The sequence below is a fragment of the Lucilia sericata genome, unplaced genomic scaffold (genome assembly GCF_015586225.1).
Source record: "Lucilia sericata isolate MDLA Ls3-8-SP2 unplaced genomic scaffold, ASM1558622v1 Contig000107F_arrow, whole genome shotgun sequence".
In the NCBI taxonomy this organism is placed as follows: Eukaryota; Metazoa; Arthropoda; class Insecta; order Diptera; family Calliphoridae; genus Lucilia; species Lucilia sericata.
The window spans coordinates 372486-394897 of NW_023994139.1; the positions used below are offsets into that span (position 1 = coordinate 372486).

The window sequence follows — 22412 nt, forward strand, 5'->3', positions numbered from 1 at the left end:
CTTTAATGAGGCTTTTGCGTTGGATTTGTAGGCCACAGTGCAAAAAAATATTACAATGAAAAGAGGAAAAATAAGAACAAGAAATGGAACCCCTTTAGATGGCGAACCTCGCAAACAAATTAAGGATCATGATTTGAGAATATGCACCTGGAATGTTCTATCCCTTTACAGGCCAGGTGCAACAATCCAACTGACAAATCCTCGTCCTAGATAAGTATAAGGCCGACATTACTGCAATCCAGAAGATCCGGTGGATAGGGCAAGGATGCTGCAAAAGTGCGAACCATGACATTTATTACGGCTGTAGTGCGGATAGGCACAAATTCGGTTGCGGCTTCGTGGTTAATAAACGACTGCGAAACCATGTTATCAATTTTACACCTGTGAATGAACGACTAGCCACAATTCGCATCAAGGACAGATTTTTTAACATCAGCCTGATTTGCGCTCACGCGCCGACCGCGGAAAATAATGAAGGAGTCAAGGACCGCTTTTACGACCGTCTCGATGACTTGTGCGATCGATGCCCTTCAATCACAACAAACAATCCAGAACTATTCTTGTCGACTCACCGAACTGCTCCAATGCAATCCGAACAGCTGGCGAAGAGGTGCTTGGGTATGATCGTCCTAGAATAAACCATTGGTATGACCAGGAATGTCGTGATGCCACTGCGGAGAAGTATGCTGCATACCGGGCAACCCTGCAGCAATATGTTGCACAGGACGAGATGAATACAGGAACTGGAAAGACGAGAATGTGAGGAAATCGAGAAACACTATGACAGGAATTGGACCAGGATATTCTTTGAGAAGATAAAGAGCCATACTGAGGGATTTAAGTGTCATCCTGCAGGGATGATAGTGGTAATCTAGTGACGGACGTACAGAGTACACTTAGGTTATGGAGGGATCACTTTTCGAAAATTTTGGCAGGCGGTGAAAGAGATCAAATGGAGATTTTAATACCCAGATCAATGATGACGGCATCGACATACCGCCACCTGACCACATGGAGGTACAAATGACCATAGCCCGGCTGAAGAACAATAAATCGCGGGTGCCGATGGCTTACCCGCAGAGCTATTCCAAAATGGCGGCGAAGAGTTGGTACGATGTATTCACCAACTCCTATGCAAAATATGGTCTGAGGAATGCATGCCTGATGAATGGAACCTCAGTGTTTTGTGCCCTATACACAAAAAAGGTGACCCTACTATTTGCTCTAACTATCGAGGGATAAGTCTCCTTTCTATAGCCTATAAAATACTATCAGGTGTTATTTGTGAACGACTTAAGGCATATACTGACGATCTGATAGGCAAGTACCAGTGTGGCTTTCGACCTGGTAAGACCACCATAGATAAGATATTCACGTTACGTCAACTCCTAGAGAAGACAAATCGACAACCACCAACTTTTTTTGCCGACTATAAGGCAGCGTTTGATAGAGAATTCTAGGTTGCTATGTCCGAACTTGGTATTCCCACGAAAATCGTACGGCTTAGCATTATGACGCTGTAGAATACCAAAAGTGCTGTGAAGATAGGAGCAAACCTCTCAGAATTGTTTTACACCGATCGAGGTTTTAGACAAGGTGATTTCTTCAATCTATTAATAGGGAAAATCTTGCAGGAGACGAAAATTAGGACCGCTGACATCATTTACGATAAAAGTGTCATGCTGACAATATTGTCATCATTGGTCGCAACACGCGGCCAGCATTTGACAAACTGTAGAGGCAGACGAGGATCATGGGCCTAAAGGTCAACGAGGACAAAACAAAATACCTAATTGCGAGCGCTAAAACATCACAACGTCTCGAAAATCGCATACACATAGGATACTATAAATTTGATGTTGTAAAAGACTTCATATACTTGGGAGCCGCAATTAACGGCAATAATAATGTCAGTATAGAGATAAAACGGAGAATAACTTTAGCAAATAGGTGCTACTTTGGGGAGGAACCAATAGATGGTATGGAACGGGAAAAAGGACGACCCAAATGGCGCCCGCACGCAGAGAACCGGAATAACTGGCGTTCTGTTTTGCTTCAAGCTGAAACCGACTCACGTTTGTAATAGCCATATAAAGTAAAAGTAAGTAAGTACTTGTTTTGATAACATATGCAAATACTATTTTTTGCAAAGTTAGAATCTTATTAAGCTCCGCTTTATTTGCAACTTTGTTGGGAGATTCTAACGAGTAAACCCTTAAAAAATCTTGGGAAATCGTGTTGGAGCTGAACAAAAATTTTTAATGATAAAAATCGTCAAATCTAGAAGGCCTTACAATGTGTACGTTTGCAAATAATAACAGAAGACCTCATTTGAGATCTAATTTAGCGTAACGCAACGTATTTTAGCGGCAACGATAATAGAGGTAACTAGCCGTTTTAAATATATAATATTATTTATTATAAAATTCTTTTAAATTAAAATTTTTAATATTACTCTCTAAGATGTTTGGCTTTGCTTGAGGTATTCAGAATAGTACTATCCAAACGCGGAGGTCTGAATTCTGGAATTTTGTACCTCCTGGTGAAAAGAACCAGTTCAGTTTTGGCCGGACCCAGACCCAGACCGTTTTCCTTGGCCCATGATAGTAGAACGCTGAGGGCTGATTCCATGAGTTCACTTATTGTGGGAAGAAATTTTCCTTGAATAAGAAGCACAACATCGTCATCATATGCGACTACTTTGAAGCCCATCCTACTGAGTCTGAAAAGGATTTTATTCACAAGATTCCACAGAAGTGGAGAGATGACACCACCTTGTGGTGTGCCCTTGTCACAACTTTCCTTGTCTTGCCAATACCGATATTAGAGTTAATGGCCCTGCTCTTAAGAATGTTTTCTGTCCAATTTTGTATCCGCTGATTAACACCTAGGTCACCCAGTGCATCGACTATTGCGAATGTTCACGCTGTTAAACGCACCCTCAATGTCTATGAAAGATGCCATAACATATTATTTTATGTCAAGTGCCTTCTCTATAGCTCCGACAACGTCATGTAAGGGTGTCTCCACCGACCTCCCTTGACATGGATGTCGACCAATCTTTCCAATGTTTTCAATAAAAACGATGACAGACAGATCGGCCTATAGTCTTTGGCGGTACTATGGTTTACTTTTCCCGCTTTAGGGATAAATACCACTGTAACCTTTCTCCATATTTAAGAATATATCCTGTTTCCAGGCTGCTCCTAAATGTCATAATTAGCCATGGCATGATGGTGGTGATCGATTTCTGGAGTAGTGCTTGGAATATGCCATCTGACCCTGGAGATTTATAGGGCTTGAAGGATGACACCGCCCATGAAATTTTCTTCATACTAACAATGGAACTGACTAATTCACTTATGTGGATTCGAGAAGCTGAGAGGTTCTCCAAAGTGGAGCCTTCATTTTCATAATCTCTGCAACCCGAAAAGTGTGTCTCCATAAGCAGTTCCAGAGTTTCGGTGCTACTTTCAGTAAAGTTACCATCCGGTTTTATCAGGAATCCAGGCATACCTCCGTGGTACTCTCCAGCTCCTCACAGAAACGCTTCCAAGATTCCCTCTTAGCTCGTCTGGTTTCCCTCTTGAAAGTATTGAAGCTTTGACAATAATCGTCCCAGCTTAACTGGTTTTGCTTTATTAAATAGTTTCCTACATTCTTTCTTTAGCTGCATTAGTTTAGGATTCCACCATGGTTGTTGGAATTTCCTAGGTACCTGCTGCTAAGTTATATTATAAATATTAGCATAAAATTACGGAACTTTTCCAAAACAAATAAAAAACAAGTAGGAAAGTATAGTCGGGCATGGCCGACCATATAATACCTTCACCATGAGTATATTTAAAGAAACTTTTATGTTGAATTTTACCTTAATTCCAAAGTATTTAAGCAATTTATTGATAAAAAAACTAATTTTCTAAATATAAATATATAATTATATTTAAAAACTTGGGCCGATACTCATTCAATTTGGGAAAAGGATATATTTCTAAATAACAGTTATGTTGAGTTTCATTGCGATACAAATGGTTACAAGTCAATTTTAGACGTTTAAGACATTTTTTGAAGGGGGGTTTGTATGGGGGCTAGGTGAAATAATGGACCGATTTCAACCATTTTCAATAGGCTTCGTCCCTGTGCCAAGAAACATGTTTGGTCCAAATTTCATCAAATTATCTTGAAAATTGCGGCCTGTACCTTGCGCACAAGGTTTACATGGACAGCCAGCCGGACAGACGGACGGACGGACATGTCTTAATCGACTCAAAAAGTGATTCTGAATCGATCGGTATACTTTAAGGTGGGTGTAGGACCAATATTTTTGTGTGTTACAAACATCAGCACAAACGTATAATACCCTCCCCACTATAGTGGTGTAGGGTATAACAAGAAGTTTTAAAACAATAATAGCTGTGTTCCAGAACTTTTCTGAATAAAGAGAATTAACAAATTTTCTTTGAACTTGTAAAAAGTACAGGAACAGAAAAAATGCTCTTTTATATTAACTAATTTCTATTGAAATTAAAATTAAGAGTAGAAATTCAAATATAAATAAAAACAAGTAAGAGTGTTATATTCGGCCGTGCCGAATCTTATATACCCACTATCAAATCATCCTTATTAATAAACTTTGATATTATCGATCTATGTTGTATTATATGTCGATATTAATATGAAAATCAGGGAAATATTTGGAAGAGGGCCATGCTTGAGCATGGACCGAGCTCTTCCGAAATAAAAATATTAATTTTGTTTGATCCAATATTTATAACCATAAACTGTGAGAGTGGTTATATTGAGGGTAGAGTCAATTATGGACCTATCCTCGTCGGGTTATACAATAATTATTTGTATCTAATGTCGCTGTACTCGTATCTTTAATTCAGTCATGAGGTTTAAAGTAACTTTCTGAAGGAAACCGATAATGGGGGTTTGATCAGTTATCGACCGATCCTCATCAAATTCAGTTGAAAAATTTCAGTTCCTATAAAACCACCGTAATTTGGAAGAACTTATGTTGTATTGCATAATGAGCGTTAAAGGCGCCCTTATCCGCCCACCCCCGTAAAAGTCAATTATGGATCGATACTTCTAAAATTTAGAACGATTTTTGTTCATACAAATATTGCTTATGTGTAACGAGCGTTACAGTCACTATCTGAGTGATCCACAGTTATAGACCGATCCACATAAAATTTGATAAAGAGTTTTTGGCTAGCACAAAACTTGTTTATGTAGAATTTCACTGCTGTTATCGCATTTTTGAGTCAGTAATGAGGGTTTAATTCATTTTCTGAAGGGGACCTTATAGGTGGGAGGGTCGATTATAGACTGGTCCTTATAAAATTTAGTAGAGAGATTTTGTCTCATACGAAACTTGTTTATGTCGAATTTCATCGCTGTACTCGCAGTTTTAAGCTAGTAATGAGCGTTAAAGTAATTTGCTGAAGGGGCCCTTACAAGGGGGATAGGGTTAATTAAGGACCGATCCTTATAAAATTTGATAAAGCGCTTTTGGCTCGCACAAAACTTGTTTATGTAGAATTTTACCGCTGTACTCACATTTTTTGAGTCAGTAATAAGCCTTAAAGTTATTTTCTGAAGGGCACCTTATGGGTGATAGAGTCAATTATGGACCGATCCTTATAAAATTTTACGTAGAGATTTAAATTCACATAAAAATTGTATGTGTCGAATTTCACCGCTATTGATGCTTCTCTTAGCCAGTTATGAGCGATAAAGTAATTTTCTGAAGGGGACTTTATATGGGCGGTAATGTCAATTATGGGCCTATCCTTATAAAATTTTACAAAGACCCATAAAACATGTTTGTGCCGAATTTCACTGCATCTCTTAGCCAGTTATGAGCGATAACGTCACTTTCTGAAGTGGGCCTTATATGAGGGCTAGGCGAAAACGTGAACCGATATTGCCCATTTTCAATAAGGACTGGTCCTTATAAAATTTGATAGGTATCTTTTGGCTCGCACAAAACTTGTTTATGTAGAATTTTACCGCTGTACTCACATTTTTGAACCAGTAATAAGCGTTAGTAATTTTCTGAAGGGGGTCTTATATGGGGGGTAGGGTCAATTATGCGCCCATCTTCATAAAATTTATGTCGAATTTTATTGTTATATATATGCTTCTTAAGGTCAGATATGAGCATTAAAGTCATTTTCTGAAGGGGACTTTATATAGGGGGTAGGGACAATTATGGACCGATCCTTATAAAATTCTACGAAGAGATTTATGTTCCAATAAACATGTTTGTGCCGAATTTCACTGCTATTGATGCTTCTCTTAGCCAGTTATGAGCGATAAAGTCTGTAGCATAAATCATGGGATTGCACATTGGTTTAAATCATCACTTTTTCAGTGCGAAATTAAGATCGACAAAATAATGAAACTCCTTAAAGTCTAAGATGGAGCATATGCATAAATAGGTATATTAGAACAAATTTAAGCGAAAATTAACACTTTGGTGGTTATTAACCCATTGTCTACAATTAAGATGACTTATATAATACATTTTTTTTTTATTTTGGAAGGACTTGTCGGACTCCCAAAAGTTTTTTAGAACTAATTTCCAGAATGAGGGTCTTTACTTCCAAGCAGGGGTTGTAACTGCCCGAAATAATAAATCAGTTTTAATACAAATATTTTTCTTCCTTTCTACAGCAATTTTCCATTTTGTTGCTAAGAAATTACGAAAATTCGGACCTTTAAATACTACAATTCCTTGCAAACACCATGGATAACAGGATGACAAAAATACATGTCTGATGAGGACATCATCCTTTGTGTAGTCCTTTAATCAAATTTGAAAATACTTATAAGGTAGTACCCTAGAAAATCTAACGGGGGTTAGTTAATTGTAATCATGTGTTAAAGAATGTCCATACACATAAAACTGTATGAACATTCTTCCGTAAAAGGGAGGTGTAGCATAAATCATGTATCACTTATATCGACAGAATATTGAAAGAGCAATTAAAAATAATATCATGTTACAGAAACGATAAAACAGGGAATACTTATTGTGTTGTACTGATCGTTGCTTTGTTTATATGTAATTCTTGCTTTCAGTGTTCTGTCTAACTGTTACACTATCCACTTTGGGAAATAATGCAATGTAAGCAATTATATAGTATATAATCGATGATTTTTAATAAAGAACACACTTCGCTTTACTGTTAGAGAGCTGTCGCTTAGCACTTGCGAAGTACGCTAAAATAGAACTTTGTTTTTATTAAGAACCGTTCAATAAGCCATTTTCTGAAGCGGACTTTATATGGGGGTAGGGTCAATTATGGGCCAATCCTTATAAAATTTTACAAAAAGATTTAGGTTCCCATAAAACATTTTTCTTCCGAATTTCACCGCTATTGATGCTTCTCTTAGCCAGTTATGAGCGATAGTCATTTTCTGAAGGGGCCTTATATGGGGGCTAGGCGAAATCATGGATCGATATTGCCCATTTTCAATACCAAATAATCTGCATCAACTAGAAGTATCTATGGAAGTAGCTCGCTAGCTCCCACCTTTTTTGATGGTGGGTATAATAATACAAAATATTTCCCAAATCTTCTTGTTCTTGACATCAAATTTGACATTGTTTGATCAGTAAAAGTATTATAAAATATTTGTTGAAAAATTTACTTTATAAAACTTTGAAGTCCTTTAAAAGAAACACAGGATCCCGAAATGAAAAACAAAAAACGCAGTTTGTCAATTATGCGCCCATCCTCATAAAATTTAAGAAAATGATTTTAGTTCCTATAAAACATTTTTATGTCGAATTTTATTGTTATATATATGCTTCTTAAGGTCAGATATGAGCATTAAAGTCATTTTCTGAAGGGGACCTTATATGGGGGGTAGGGACAATTATGGACCGATCCTTATAAAATTCTACGAAGAGATTTATGTTCCAATAAACATGTTTGTGCCGATTTTCACTGCTATTGATGCTTCTCTTAGCCAGTTATGAGCGATAAAGTCTGTAGCATAAATCATGGGATTGCACATTGGTTTAAATCATCACTTTTTCAGTGCGAAATTAAGATCGACAAAATAATGAAACTCCTTAAAGTCTAAGATGGAGCATATGCATAAATATGTATATTAGAACAAATTTAAGAGAAAATTAACACTTTGGTGGTTATTAACCCATTGTCTACAATTAAGATGACTTATATAACACAATTTTTTTTTATTTTGGAAGGACTTGTCGGACTCCCAAAAGTTTTTTAGAACTAATTTCCAGAGTGAGGGTCTTTACTTCCAAGCAGGGGTTGTAACTGCCCGAAATAATAAATCAGTTTTAATACAAATATTTTTCTTCCTTTCTACAGCAATTTTCCATTTTGTTGCTAAGAAATTACGAAAATTCGGACCTTTAAATACTACAATTCCTTGCAAACACCATGGATAACAGGATGACAAAAATACATGTCTGATGAGGACATCATCCTTTGTGTAGTCCTTTAATCAAATTTGAAAATACTTATAAGGTAGCACCCTAGAAAATCTAAAATTACTCAAACAAATTACACTACTGCGTGCAGTAGAACAGTGTTTAGCATTTAACAAAAAATTATTGCGAATTTGAGTATATTGGTGTATTGGTAATAGGATGATATCAAAAAATAAATTATATTCACTGTTCCAAAATTTGAATCTCGCACAGGAAAACGGGTAGTTTGAACTATAGTGGATTGGGATGAATGGCTGAAGGTGATCCACGTAACAAATGCCAAATTAATAAAAGAGATAATGAAACAATATCACGATGATCCAGCCGAAGGAGGACATTCTGGTGTTTCAAGAACTCTTAATAAAATAAAAAGATATTATTTCTGGAAGAATATGACTCGTGATATTACGAAATATGTTAAAATGTGCCAAAAATGCCAGTCGGCTTAAATTACAAAACATACAAAAATGCCATTGTCTTTAACAAATACACCAACTAAGCAATTTGATACGGTAATAGTAGATACTATAGATCCACCACCAAAATCATACAATTGAAATTCTTATGCTGAAACAAATATGTGACATGACAAAATATCTTGTAACGGTAGCTATACAAGATAAAAGCGCAAAATCAGTTGCGGAAGCCATATTTGAACATTTTATTCTAACTTATGGTCCGATGAATTGTGTAACCTTCTGAAGATAAAGAATATTACATCGACTGCTCATCATAGTCGATCCACCACCAAAATCAGGAACTGTAGAAAGAAGTCATAGAACCTTCAACGAATATGTAAGATCATACATATCCGTTGATAAAGCGATTGGGATGAATGGCTGAAGTATTTCACTTATTGTTTCAATACTACGTCATCCACTGTACATGACTACAGTCCTTATAAGTTAGTTTTTGGTAAGCTTCCTAATGGGTTTCAACAATTTAATGAGGTTCAATCAATAGCACCTTTAAATAATATAGAAGATTATGCTAAGGAAGTTAGATATAGATTAGAAGTAGCACTTAAGAGATTCCGAGAGATAATTGATAGGTATAAGTTAAAACAGAAATTAAATTATGATAAGACATTGTTATATTATACATTTAAAATAGGAGATTTAGTTTTAGTTAAAAATGAAATTGGTCACAAATTAGATCCACAGTATAAAGGACCTTACGAAATTAAAAATATAGATTTAAGAAATAATGTAACCATAGTAGATAAGAAAATTAAGAAAGAACAAATAGTTCATAAGAATAGACTTAAGATTTTTAACAAATAATATAATTAAAATTATTCATAGTAATATTTGCGCAAATGTTTATAAGATGTTCATTTTAAGATTTATATTCCTATATTTTGTAATAAAATTAATTATTAACCAACATTATCTCAATGTCTGGTTATATTTAATCGTAAGGTTAAATTGACAGTTTTCATATAAAAATTATTTTAACCGGCAGAATATCTACCGGTTAAACGATAACCAGAGTTGGTGTTAACGGGGGTTAGTTAAATGTAATCATGTGTTAAAGAATGTCCATACACATAAAACTGTATGAACATTCTTCCGTAAAAGGGAGGTGTAGCATAAATCATGTATCACTTATATCGACAGAATATTGAAAGAGCAATTAAAAATAATATCATGTTACAGAAACGATAAAACAGGGAATACTTATTGTGTTGTACTGATCGTTGCTTTGTTTGTATGTAATTCTTGCTTTCAGTGTTCTGTCCAACTGTTACACTATCCATTTGGGAAATAATGCAATGTAAGCAATTATATAGTATATAATCGATGATTTTTAATAAAGAACACACTTCGCTTTACTGTTAGAGAGCTGTCGCTTAGCACTTGCGAAGTACGCTAAAATAGAACTTTGTTTTTATTAAGAACCGTTCAATAAGCCATTTTCTGAAGCGGACTTTATATGGGGGTAGGGTCAATTATGGGCCAATCCTTATAAAATTTTACAAAAAGATTTAGGTTCCCATAAAACAGTTTTCTTCCGAATTTCACCGCTATTGATGCTTCTCTTAGCCAGTTATGAGCGATAGTCATTTTCTGAAGGGGCCTTATATGGGGGCTAGGCGAAATCATGGATCGATATTGCCCATTTTCAATACCAAACAATCTGCATCAACTAGAAGTATCTATGGAAGTAGCTCGCTAGCTCCCACCTTTTTTGATGGTGGGTATAATAATACAAAATATTTCCCAAATCTTCTTGTTCTTGACATCAAATTTGACATTGTTTGATCAGTAAAAGTATTATAAAATATTTGTTGAAAAATTTACTTTATAAAACTTTGAAGTTCTTTAAAAGAAACACAGGATCCCGAAATGAAAAACAAAAAACGCAGTTTGTCTCTGTTAAATTTATAGTTTCAGACGTACATCATCCGGTTCGTGTCTAACGATTTTTTTCTCTTTTTGTTGGACGGAGTTTTCATATAAAAAGTTTAAATTATTTCTGAATACTGGCATAAATATCTTGGTATTTATTTATAACAGAAATCATGTTTTCAATTGTTTGTTTTTTGGTGGTTTTATGATATTTTTATAATTGAGAGCAAAAAAATACTCAATATAATAATGTTACTAGATGTTTTATTTTACGAGAAAGTATGCGAACACGCCTAATATTTGCCGCATCCAACGGTGCACAAAGTATATATTAGCATAAAAATACGAAATTTTCCAAAACAAATATATGACACTTACCAATTTGTTTTTGATCCATCATCGAACGGAAATTCCAGAAAAATGGACGTGAACATATTTGGCAATTATTATTTTCAACCCATCCAGGAACTTCTTTTCGCATAGCATTCATTTCCCAAAATACGACGACATTGTCTTCACCACAACTAATTAATTGCTGAGTATGGTTAGCATACGCTAATGATGATACTTTATTTCTAAGAAGTAATAATATTATTTTAAGTTTTCATTTAAGATATGATTTTGCACTAACTTGTGACCTTGCAATTCATATATTGTACCCCTTTTTCCACCAACATCCCATACGATGACGGAATGATCGCAAGCACCACTAAAAAGTAATTCAGGTCCTTCAACCCACTTGAGACAACGAATACTTGCTGAAATTACAAAAAATTAAATATTATCACATTGCGCGATGGGGCAACCACATTCATTTTTATAAAACAAATGATATATCATTTGAAAGAATACACTTTTCTGCATAAGATTTGTTCACAACATTTTTCCTTGAAGCTTTAATCTGAGCTTGAGCTGTGTTCAAAGTTGATGAAAAGAAATAATATTTGAAATGTAGTAATAATTCCTGTTGAAAGAACTATACTTAATGTTAATAATATAACGTTCTATTGTAACAAATCTACTTTTTCTTTACGAATTATAATATTATACATCGTTGAGAATTAATTGACGAATTTTTAAGACATAGTAATGGTAACAAGTGTCAAAATGCACAGCTAACTAGAAAGGAAAATTATAATTTTTTTTTAATTTTCAAAACTTTAAAGTTAAAAAAGTAACACATATGTCCAAAAAATATATCCGTTAAAATAGGGGATGTCTAGAATTATATTCTTTTTTAACATTTTGCGACTTTTTGCGCTTTTTGATTTTTTCGAGATTGAAAATATTCATATACACATAGATTTTTTTTAGTAATTTTTTTTAGTATATACTTTAAAAAGGACAAAAGATCAGAAAATTAAAAACTGTAAACGCAGTTTAAGTTTAAATGACCTCTAGTATCCAATTCCAACAAAAACTTTAAAATTGTATCACGGTGTAACAATACATTTTTTTAATAATTTCCAAACTAGAAACGTAACTATTAAAAAACCAAGAATAATAAAATGTAGTTTAGAAAATATGCGATTGATATAAACATCAGTAAGATTTTCGGAATAGGTCTTTTATGCCCCTATTATGGTTTACAACTCAACTCAGTTGAGTGGAAATTGAAACAACTCAACTTTAGAACAACTCAACTTATTTTTCATATTATGAATTACAACTAATTTCAGTTGTAATTGTGTTGATGTTGCCAACATAAAAAGTGCTTTTTTTTTCATAAAATTAAGTGAAAAGTTTATGAATTTGTGTTTTTCGTAAATGACAAAAGTATTGAACTTCCTTTTATTGTAAATTCGATTAAAATCAGTGATTAATGAAATTCAAGAAAATTTAAAAAAAAAAACTTTACTTTGTTTTATTTTAAAAAATTATTCTAAACAATTGAGTTATAATTTGTTACAACTGCTTTTGATAAGTTGTAATTTTTTCCAAAAAAGTTGTAATAAATTTCAACTTTAAATTTTAAGTTGTCATCGATAAAACCAAAGAGCAAAATTTCTAAAGAAGAGTTGAGTTGTAAACCATAATAGGGGCATTAATTAATTTCCTAGAATAAATCATTTTTGTTAAATGTTATCTTTGCCATGTCCATCTGTGAGTCTGTTGAAATTTTCTGAAGACCACAGATATCTTCCGGATCCAAATAATTCTGTCAAACATGCTTTCGAGAAGTTTCCTATTTAAAATCAACAAAATCCGTACATAAATAACGGAGATATGAGCAAAAATCAGAGACAACCTCTGAAAATTTCATCGTGATTGCCATTAACGATTGCTGCTTAATTAATATATGCATGTCTGGGAGCCTATTTGGAACCAAATTTCGATATTGCGCTTTTTAAAAATCAAACTGTGCCTATCAGTGGAAAATATTTGTGTCGGACGGACATAAGAGTTTTTCATGAACAAATTTTGGGGAAAATTATAGGGAATTCAATTTAAAAATGGGGATTTTTTGGGGACAACAAAAAATGTTTCTGGCAACACTGATGAGGAGAACGAATCGAATGAGGAAAAACAAAATAATTCTTTAAAGCCCGTGGATATGCTGTATAAATTATCTGGTAAAATGCTAAAAGTAATACACAAAGAATAAACAAGAAGTGAAACCATGATAAAAATATGAAGGTAGTGTCATTCCTCTCTCTCAAAAAAACTTTTTGAAGTTTGCTGGTATTTTTTGAAATTCGTATTTTGTAAATAAATAGAACATCGTTGCCACGTATGAAAAAGGGAAAAATAGTTTTTAAGAAATTTGTGTTGTGATTGTGGAATTTATGTTACTACTTTAAAAAATAATTTAGATCCAGGGGTAACTGTTGTTGAGCTATCCCGAATAAAAAAGGTATTGTTTTAGTTTGTTATTTAAGTTGTATACAATGTATGTTATCATTTGAGAGGGTTTTGAAGCAATGTATAATTATGTCCTTAGGTTTAAGTTAAGAAGGATTATGTGCCATAAAAAGTACAACATTCACTCTGAGACCATAAGGTGATTCCCTTCAAAGAGACTGAAGCCAAAGACGGAGAAACAAGAACACTAAAAGAAAACAAGAAGGAAATAAAATAGATAGAAAGGAATGATGAATTGAAACATGGCGTTTCAGCCCAGAAGATTTATCGAGCCAATTCCCTAATTAAAGAAACGTGAGATAATCCTAATCTCCAATCGAATGATAAAAGCTAGTACCCTGCGGGGGTTAAATCCCGCAATTTCTTCCAGTTTGTTATGGAACCTATTCCCCAGCCATTTTAAACTAATATTCTGTGTCCTCGGACAGTGGCAAATTATATGCTCGATCTCTCTAATTCCTACCCGTTAGAATGCCTATCAGAATCCATGGAATGCATTTAAGTCCTATGAGTATCTTGGTAACCATCATATCAAGATCTGTCCCTAAGGCAATCCAAATGATGTCACGCATTTCATCGAATAATAATGGTTTCATGTTAAATTTTTTCACTTGAAGAAAACCGTGTATTCTTGGACCGGATGGAGCACTAACTGCAATCGTTCTTGATACGGACAGCAACAGACAATCAATTTGATATAGGACTTAACAGGAAGTTTATAGTTTTGGTTGCTCATTTTTTTTCAAATGCATTTTTATTTTTTGAACATTTATTTAAATTTTTATTGAATTTTTTATTAAATTTGTTTGATTTTTAGTTTAGTTTAAATTGAATTTTATTTTTATTGAAAAATAAACAAACAAAAATGGGATTTACAAAATAAATGTGGTAGCTCGATTTATTAAAATACCAGCAAACGTCAGAATGTTAATATGGCGACAAAAAGAGAGAATGACACTACCTTGATATTTTTATCATGAGTGAAACGCTGTCATTTTTTTACAACAATAACATTACGCTCTTCTCACAGACGAGTACTGTGTAAATCCAACACATATGTAAAAATTTTATTCTCTCTCCAAACTTCAAAACTTTTTCGCGAAAATTTGGGGATAATAGCACTTTGAAATATTTTTTATCACTTAACATTATATTTTATAATTTTTTTTGCACAATTTAAACACATTTAATATCCCGAAAATAATATATTTTTTACAAACGAAAAATTTTTGTTGGTTGAAATTAAAACTAAAAAAAACAATGTTGTAAATTTTCGTATGGGAAACGAAAAAGATATTTCAAATAAATAATTTATTTTTTCAATATTATAGATTAAAAAACAAATGTACAAATGTATGACGTGTTTATAAAATGTTTGTAGATAAAATATGTGGAAAATATCTTAAGAAACCTTTCAAAGTATAAATTGAAATGTAATATTTTTTTTCAATATTTTTCAATACGATTTTTTGCAACTATGTTGACTTGAGAATTCTACTAATACATTCTTAGAGTTAGGTACCGGATGACAGTAGACTTAGGTACTTTTGACAACAGTTTCATTTCTTATTTATTCTTTGGTTGAAATTAAAACTAAAAAAAACAATGTTGTAAATTTTCGTATGGGAAACGAAAAAGATATTTCAAATAAATAATTTATTTTTTCAATATTATAGATTAAAAAACAAATGTACAAATGTATGATGTAATGTATTTCTTTGCCAAGGAAACCAAAGAATAAATAAGGAAACATTTAATATTTTTTTTAAGCAAACATTTCATAAAATGTTATAATAATGCATTTTATTAGAAGGAATTTTAGTTCTATTCTTTGAAGAAATCTTTCTAACTTAGTGTTTAAGTACAAAACGATTATTTGCGGTATTTTTCTCTGGTAGTAAATCCAAATGATTTACTACCATTAGTTTGCATCTTTGATGGAAAACTAATATAATAAATAAAACTAACGAGTAAACCGCTAACGGTATTTTAACTTTGTTTGCCTCCATATACTTAGAAATAAGTAGTTGTTTTATACTCGTCATTTTGAAGCCTTAAAGAGCACTATCTTAAGGTAAATTATCTAATAAATGAAGACAAATCTTCACCTTTTCATTAAACTAATCCTTTGTGTTTTATTCTTTTTGTGTATTTGTACTGAACCATATCGGATTGACGCCGAAGCATTTAGAACAAATATTTGATTTTTTTTTGTCGACCAAAAAGTCATATCTTAAGGAAATCGCTAAATTATGCAAAATATAAAAATTTTTTCATAAGTAGGAAAAAAACGTATATCCGAGCAAAAAAATTTTTAAGTTGTTCAAGAGGAAGGGATATTTTTATGATTTCATTAGTAAGTATTCTATTTAATGCGTTTTAAATACATGCCTAAATTCTAATAAAATTGTCATCAGTGAAGGCATGAAAAAATACAGCCAAATTCACTCATGTAAATACCCAGCAAAAAAAGACGTGCAAAAAAAGTAGTAAATGCATGGGTTGAACTGATAAGAACTGGTTCATATTTAGGGGAAACATGCATGATTTTAACATTAGCGTGTCATTGGCATGCATGGGTTCGTATTTGCAAAAATAGTTCGTCATTTAAATGAGTTCTTATAACCAATGAATATTCGATGATTCTCAAGCGAATTTTCATTGGTGCACAATATTTATTTAAAAATGCATTAATGGTATTTCGATTTAATTATCAATATTCAAATAATTTTTTTGAGTGATATTGACAAAAATAGAATAAGATAAAACATAACTATTTGATTTTGATTGGATTTAAATTCATGCAGAGGAAAAATACCCATTGTGTTTTAAAATCCGTTAAGCAGTCTTGGTTTTCTCCTTCTCTTATTAATGGACTTAATATTACTAATTTTAACAAAAATCTAAAAAAAATGAATGTCATTTTTAATCTTTATTGCATGAAATGCACGTTTTCGTTAAATCTCCTAAGAGAATACCAAATTACAGTAAAATATTACAATTCCTATAGTGGAGTTACATGAGTGAATTTGGGTGCATTTTTCATGCCTTCACTGATGACAAATTTATTAGAATTTAGGCATGTATTTAAAACAGTGTTGCCCATACACACACTGTTACACATTCATTTGTATTGGTAAAGCAGCAGAGAACAAAATGTAACCCAAAATAAAACTGTACTAATAAAATGACTGCATACTAAAAAGTATATTCTAACTGTCAAATTGATATTATGGATTTTGACAGACAGCGTACATTAAAGTTCATATATAAAAAACTATCAGCTGTGCTCTCTCATTCACCTACATAAATTCGGCTTTCTCAAAATTTTGTTGTTGTATTTCTGTGTGGATTTTAAAAAAGTTGCGTACAGATCTTACTTCGACAAATGCTGATCAGCAACTGAGTTGATTTTGTTTTGCAAGTTGAGAGATAATCAACTAGCACATGCTCAAATAAGAAAATACACAAGTAAGCTTATAGTGTAGGTGAGTCAACGCAACGTCAGCAGAATATTCTTGCCCTATCTCGCGTGATAGGGAATAGTGATTTTGGGCACCATTGATTTAAAACGCATTAAATAGAATACTTACTAAAGAAATCATGAAAATATCCCTTCTTCTTTAACAACTTCAAAATTTTTTTGCTGGGTGCTTTAGGCTACTTTTTATTTTGAAATTCCTAGTGGGCGAGGACCCACGTCCCTATTAAGAAATTGGCGGACTACCAATGAGAAATAGATATTCATATAAACATTTTGAGAATAACGGGTGGACTTTCAATGGGGTGCTTGGCACCTCCCATATGAATGAAATACAAAATTTCGTTTATCTGGGAAACTAATAGAACTAGATTCTTCAAATTTTGCACGAAGAACTTTAATATTCATCAGAACATTTTGGGAGAAAAAAAGGGCGGACTTTCATATGAATTAAATAGAAAAATTTGTATATCTGAGAAACTATAAGAGCTAGAATCTTAAAAATCTTACCTGAAGAACTTTGTCATTCATGTGAACATTTAGAGATTAACGGGCGGACTTTCAATGGGGGGCTTGGCACCTCCCATATGAATTAAATACAAAATTTCGTATATCTGGTAAACTATAAGATTATTAAAATTTTTCATAGATTACATTAAAATCTTAATTAACGTTCGGGAAAATTGGCGAACTTGCAATAATTTGCGTGGCATCGCTAATATGTAACAAAGTGTATACGTGGAAAACTATTGTAGTTAGAATCTTCAAAATCGTTAAGTGATTTTTTATTTACATTGCTTTTAGGGTAGCAAAGCACACTGGGTATAGCTAGTTGGTTATAAGAACTCATTTAAATGAACTATTTTTCCAAATACGAACCCATGCATGCCAATGACACGCTAATGTTAAAATCATGCATGTTTCCCCTAAATATGAACCAGTTCATTATCAGTTCAACCCATGCATTTACTACTTTTTTTGCACGACGAATTATATAGTTTTTTGATCTCTTGAAAACTAGACTAGCACTTTTTGAATATTTGATGACAATATGGAAAATTAATTTGGCGGAGTTTTATGGCGGAGGTGATGATGAAAAAACCTTTTCCAGATTGGATATTATTAACCCTCAAATTAACAAATTAAGAGTTTTCATACAAAAATCATTTAAATGGCGTTTTCTATGTTTTTCTACTTTTGCAATTGTCATGCACAATTACAAAAGTATTACAAGAATTTTAATTTTCCGGGAAAAATGCTGGTTAATCACATTTTTATATAGAAGTAGAATATGAAAATACCCAGCAAAAAAATTTTGAAGTTGTTAAAGAAGAAGGGATATTTTCATGATTTCTTTAGTAAGTATTCTATTTAATGCGTTTTAAATACATGCCTAAATTCTAATAAATTTGTCATCAGTGAAGGCATGAAAAATGCACCCAAATTCACTCATGTAACTCCACTATAGGAATTGTAATATTTTACTGTAATTTGGTATTCTCTTAGGAGATTTAACGAAAACGTGCATTTCATACAATAAAGATTAAAAGTGACATTAATTTTTTTATTAGATTATTGTTAAAATTAGTAATATTAAGTCCATTAAAATTAGTAATATTAAGTCCATTAATAAGAGAAGGAAAAAACCAAGACTGCTTAACGGATTTTAAAACACAATGGGTATTTTTCCTCTGCATGAATTTAAATCCAATCAAAATCAGTTAGTTATGTTTTATCTTATTCTATTTTTGTCAATATCACTCAAAAAATTATTTAAATATTGATAATTAAATCGAAATACCATTAATGCATTTTTAAATAAATATAGTGCACCAATGAAAATTCGCTTAAGAATCATCGAATATTCATTGGTTATAAGAACTCATTTAAATGACTAACTATTTCTGCAAATACGAACCCATGCATGCCAATGACACGCTAATGTTAAAATCATGCATGTTTCCGCTAAATATGAACCAGTTCATTATCAGTTCAACCCATGCATTTACTACTTTTTTGCACGTCTTTTTTTGCTGGGTAGTATTTTATTTTTACATTTTCTACTCGATCTTGTATTAGCTATTTAATACTGACGTACATAATACATGCGTAATTTCATAAGCTCTTCACTGCCCAGCAAAAAAAGTGTGGAAAAAGATGGAGAATTTTCATCACAACTAGTAACCCGAAGTGCTTCAAATTCGGGTGTAAAACCTATGAATTTTACATTTGCGTGTCATTGGAGGGATGTTGTTCATTTTTGGCAACTTTGAACTACATCTAATCTTATTTTTAGAAGCAGTAAAAATCCGAAATTTGGATGTCAAAAATAAAACACATTCTCTTAATGACACGCTTATGTAAATTTCACTACTCTTTCACCAAATCTTGATGTACTTCAAATACGTTATTTGTAATGACTTTTCCACATCTCTTTCCTCACTTTTAACTGGGGTTTCATTTGTAAGGAAATATTTGGTTTATAAAAGTGAAAAATATGTAATCGCATTTTAAGATGTGATTAAGATGAAGTTTGTAAAGTATGACATCAATTATTTTTTGCTGGGTGATTTACATACATACATATGTTTACAGTATTAAGCCATGATTTGAAATTAACGTTGATTTCAAAAAATCTAATAATATGTATAATAATGTAAATTGTATTTCGAAAAAGGAAAGAATTATTTTCGATGAAATTTAATGAGATTTATGTTATATTATTTTCATTTAGTAATATTAAATGTAAAAATTTTAAATATGTAAAATATTTCCGAAAAATTGTAAAATTTTCAATATGTATTTTTGAACTATAATCAAAATTGATGAAGCGCCAATGGAATGCCTTTCATATCGTACCAACGTTTCATATCATTCCTTTGCGTTAAGCATGATAAAATTGGAAAAACCTAAAAAGGACCATTTTATTCATTGACCCATCTCACCAAATATTGACCCCATGACAAACATTTTCTAAACGGTGGAACACTAGTTTTGTCTTATCAAAACTAGTGTTTCAGGGAATGAAAAAGACCAGGAAATTAGAAATCCGAATAATCACCTACTTGACTTTTTTGTGTTTTCCCAAATATTTAAATAATTTCTACACTAAAAAATTATAGTACAGTCGCAAATCAAATGGAATTTAAAACAGTCATAAATATTAAGGTTCCTATTCATAGTAAAAAAAACAAATTGCTAACTGTACAGCTGCAATTTTTCCCTTATGGTAATTTACACATAAAAATGTTTGCAGCAAGATACTTAGCATCGCTCTACTTCGCATTTTATTATAAATAAAGCTTTAGCTGTTATTATGTGCTTTAATCTTACCAGTATGCCCTTTAAATGTTGTAATCAACTGCGTCCCTTGGACATCACAACGAAGCATTGTGATTTGCCCAGCATTATCACCAATAAATGCATATTTGGCTAATGCATCAAACCTAATAATTATTGTTAAAAAATATTAGGATTATTATAATTAAATTTTATAAAGCGATTGCCACTTACTGCAAAGCCGTACACGGTGTTTCAAAATTATATGTTCCTATACGACGTGCAGTTTCCGTGCAATGATAAGCAAATAGTTTGTCTTTGCTACATGACAATATCCAATTATGAACTTTAGAATATACCACGGCTACGACGCGAGCTTGGTGAGCCAAATAGTCCCGTACAAATGTAAGCATATTACAATCCTCTGACAATATATATTCAGTAATAGTGCCGTTCTCCTGTCCAACATATAACTGTCTTGTATCCTGGACATAACAAATACATGTACATCCTGATGGCATGCATTGACAGATGCTAGGCCAATATTGACCGGAATCACGTTTAAGCCAAACACGAATAGTTCTTCAGAATAAACATGTAAATGAAAATACATAAATAATTGGATTATGAAGAATTTTACTCTACGTAAGCACTTATTTAATAAAACAGATATGTATTGAATACGCCCTTACTTATCGTCTGACACACTTATAACACCATTTTCACCGGGTACCAGTATTGCTGCATTTATATCGTCACTACTCCCTTCTAATTTACTTAACAACTCCGGTTTTTTTGTACTGAATCGTTCATTTCGCTTTGGAGAAGGTTTAATTTCCGCTGCCATAATCGTTGTTTACAAAAAAGAAACACTTTTATGTCCAGTTTTTGTGGGTGTGAATCACTCTAATATTAATTAATAGCTTATGTTTTATCAACAATAATACAAGACAACGAAAAATGAAAATTTTATATCTAAAACAACAACGTCAGAGTTTATTCTATTCCATTATTATTTTGATTAATATTGCCATATTCAAGAAATCGCATGCCTTTAAAGGCCCAAACCCATACAATACTTTGCGTCCAACTGTGACTGACAGCTACGCAACGTAAAATAAGTAATGTCCAATCGTTGCGTTGCCAATGTATCAAAAAATAATTAAATATTGATTAATATAAAAAATATTTATCCAATAATTTAAAAATTGAGGTTTTCCACACTCACAAATCATAATTAAACACAACAAAAAGGACAAACATTAATTTTGACAGTTTTATTTTTGTTCTCTTTTTCTATTTCTCCTCATATTCCCACGCCAAAGTTGAATTTATTTATTAATTTAAATATTCATTATAATTAAAATGACAACAAATTAAAAAAGAAATAAAGCACTAACAGCTACAAAGTTGAATATTATTTAACTTTTGTACTTCGCGCATAAGTTTGACGTATCGATTGTGACTGCCGTCTTATAAATATATACAGTAAAAACGAGCTGTCAGTCGCAGTTCTTTGTAAATTGTGTTTGGACCTTAACTGTTATAACAAGATATATTAATTATAAGGTAGTGTCGTCGGCGAATTCAGAAATACGGAGCGAGTTAATTTTATTTTTTATATGTGGAGTTTGACAGCATGCCTACACTTCAAAGTGCCAGCACACTGTCAAACTACATATAAAAAAAATCAAAATCGTATTAGCAAAAAACAATCAGCTGCTCTGTTAACACTATCTTATAATTAATATACCTTGTGTTATAACAGTTACACAAGGCGAAATCACATGAGGTGGTGGCAGTTCAGCAACAACAAAACTTTCTACGAATTTTTTTGTACATTACCCCGTTTCTGCAACTTTTAGTTAGAAGTACGCACATAAAGAAAACAACCCGACGAAAAATAAAACAAACCGTAACAGATGTTTTATCAAAATAAACATTTTTTTTGGTGTGG

At 32.5% G+C, this 22412-nt stretch overlaps 1 protein-coding gene across 1 annotated transcript in view; it reads right to left on the bottom strand.

Moving 5' to 3' along the window:
• The window catches only part of LOC119600202 (WD repeat and FYVE domain-containing protein 2), a 76714-nt gene extending 55247 nt beyond the window's left edge, over positions 1-21467 (bottom strand). Inside the window, exons 1-5 of the mRNA XM_037950299.1 lie at positions 21148-21467; positions 20690-21037; positions 20510-20622; positions 11465-11591; positions 11212-11408 (exon numbers count right to left, since the gene is read on the bottom strand). Coding sequence (XP_037806227.1) covers positions 11212-11408; positions 11465-11591; positions 20510-20622; positions 20690-21037; positions 21148-21302 — 940 coding nt within the window. The 5' untranslated portion in view covers positions 21303-21467. The remainder of the gene's footprint in view (positions 1-11211; positions 11409-11464; positions 11592-20509; positions 20623-20689; positions 21038-21147) is intronic.
• Positions 21468-22412: the final 945 nt, after the last annotated feature.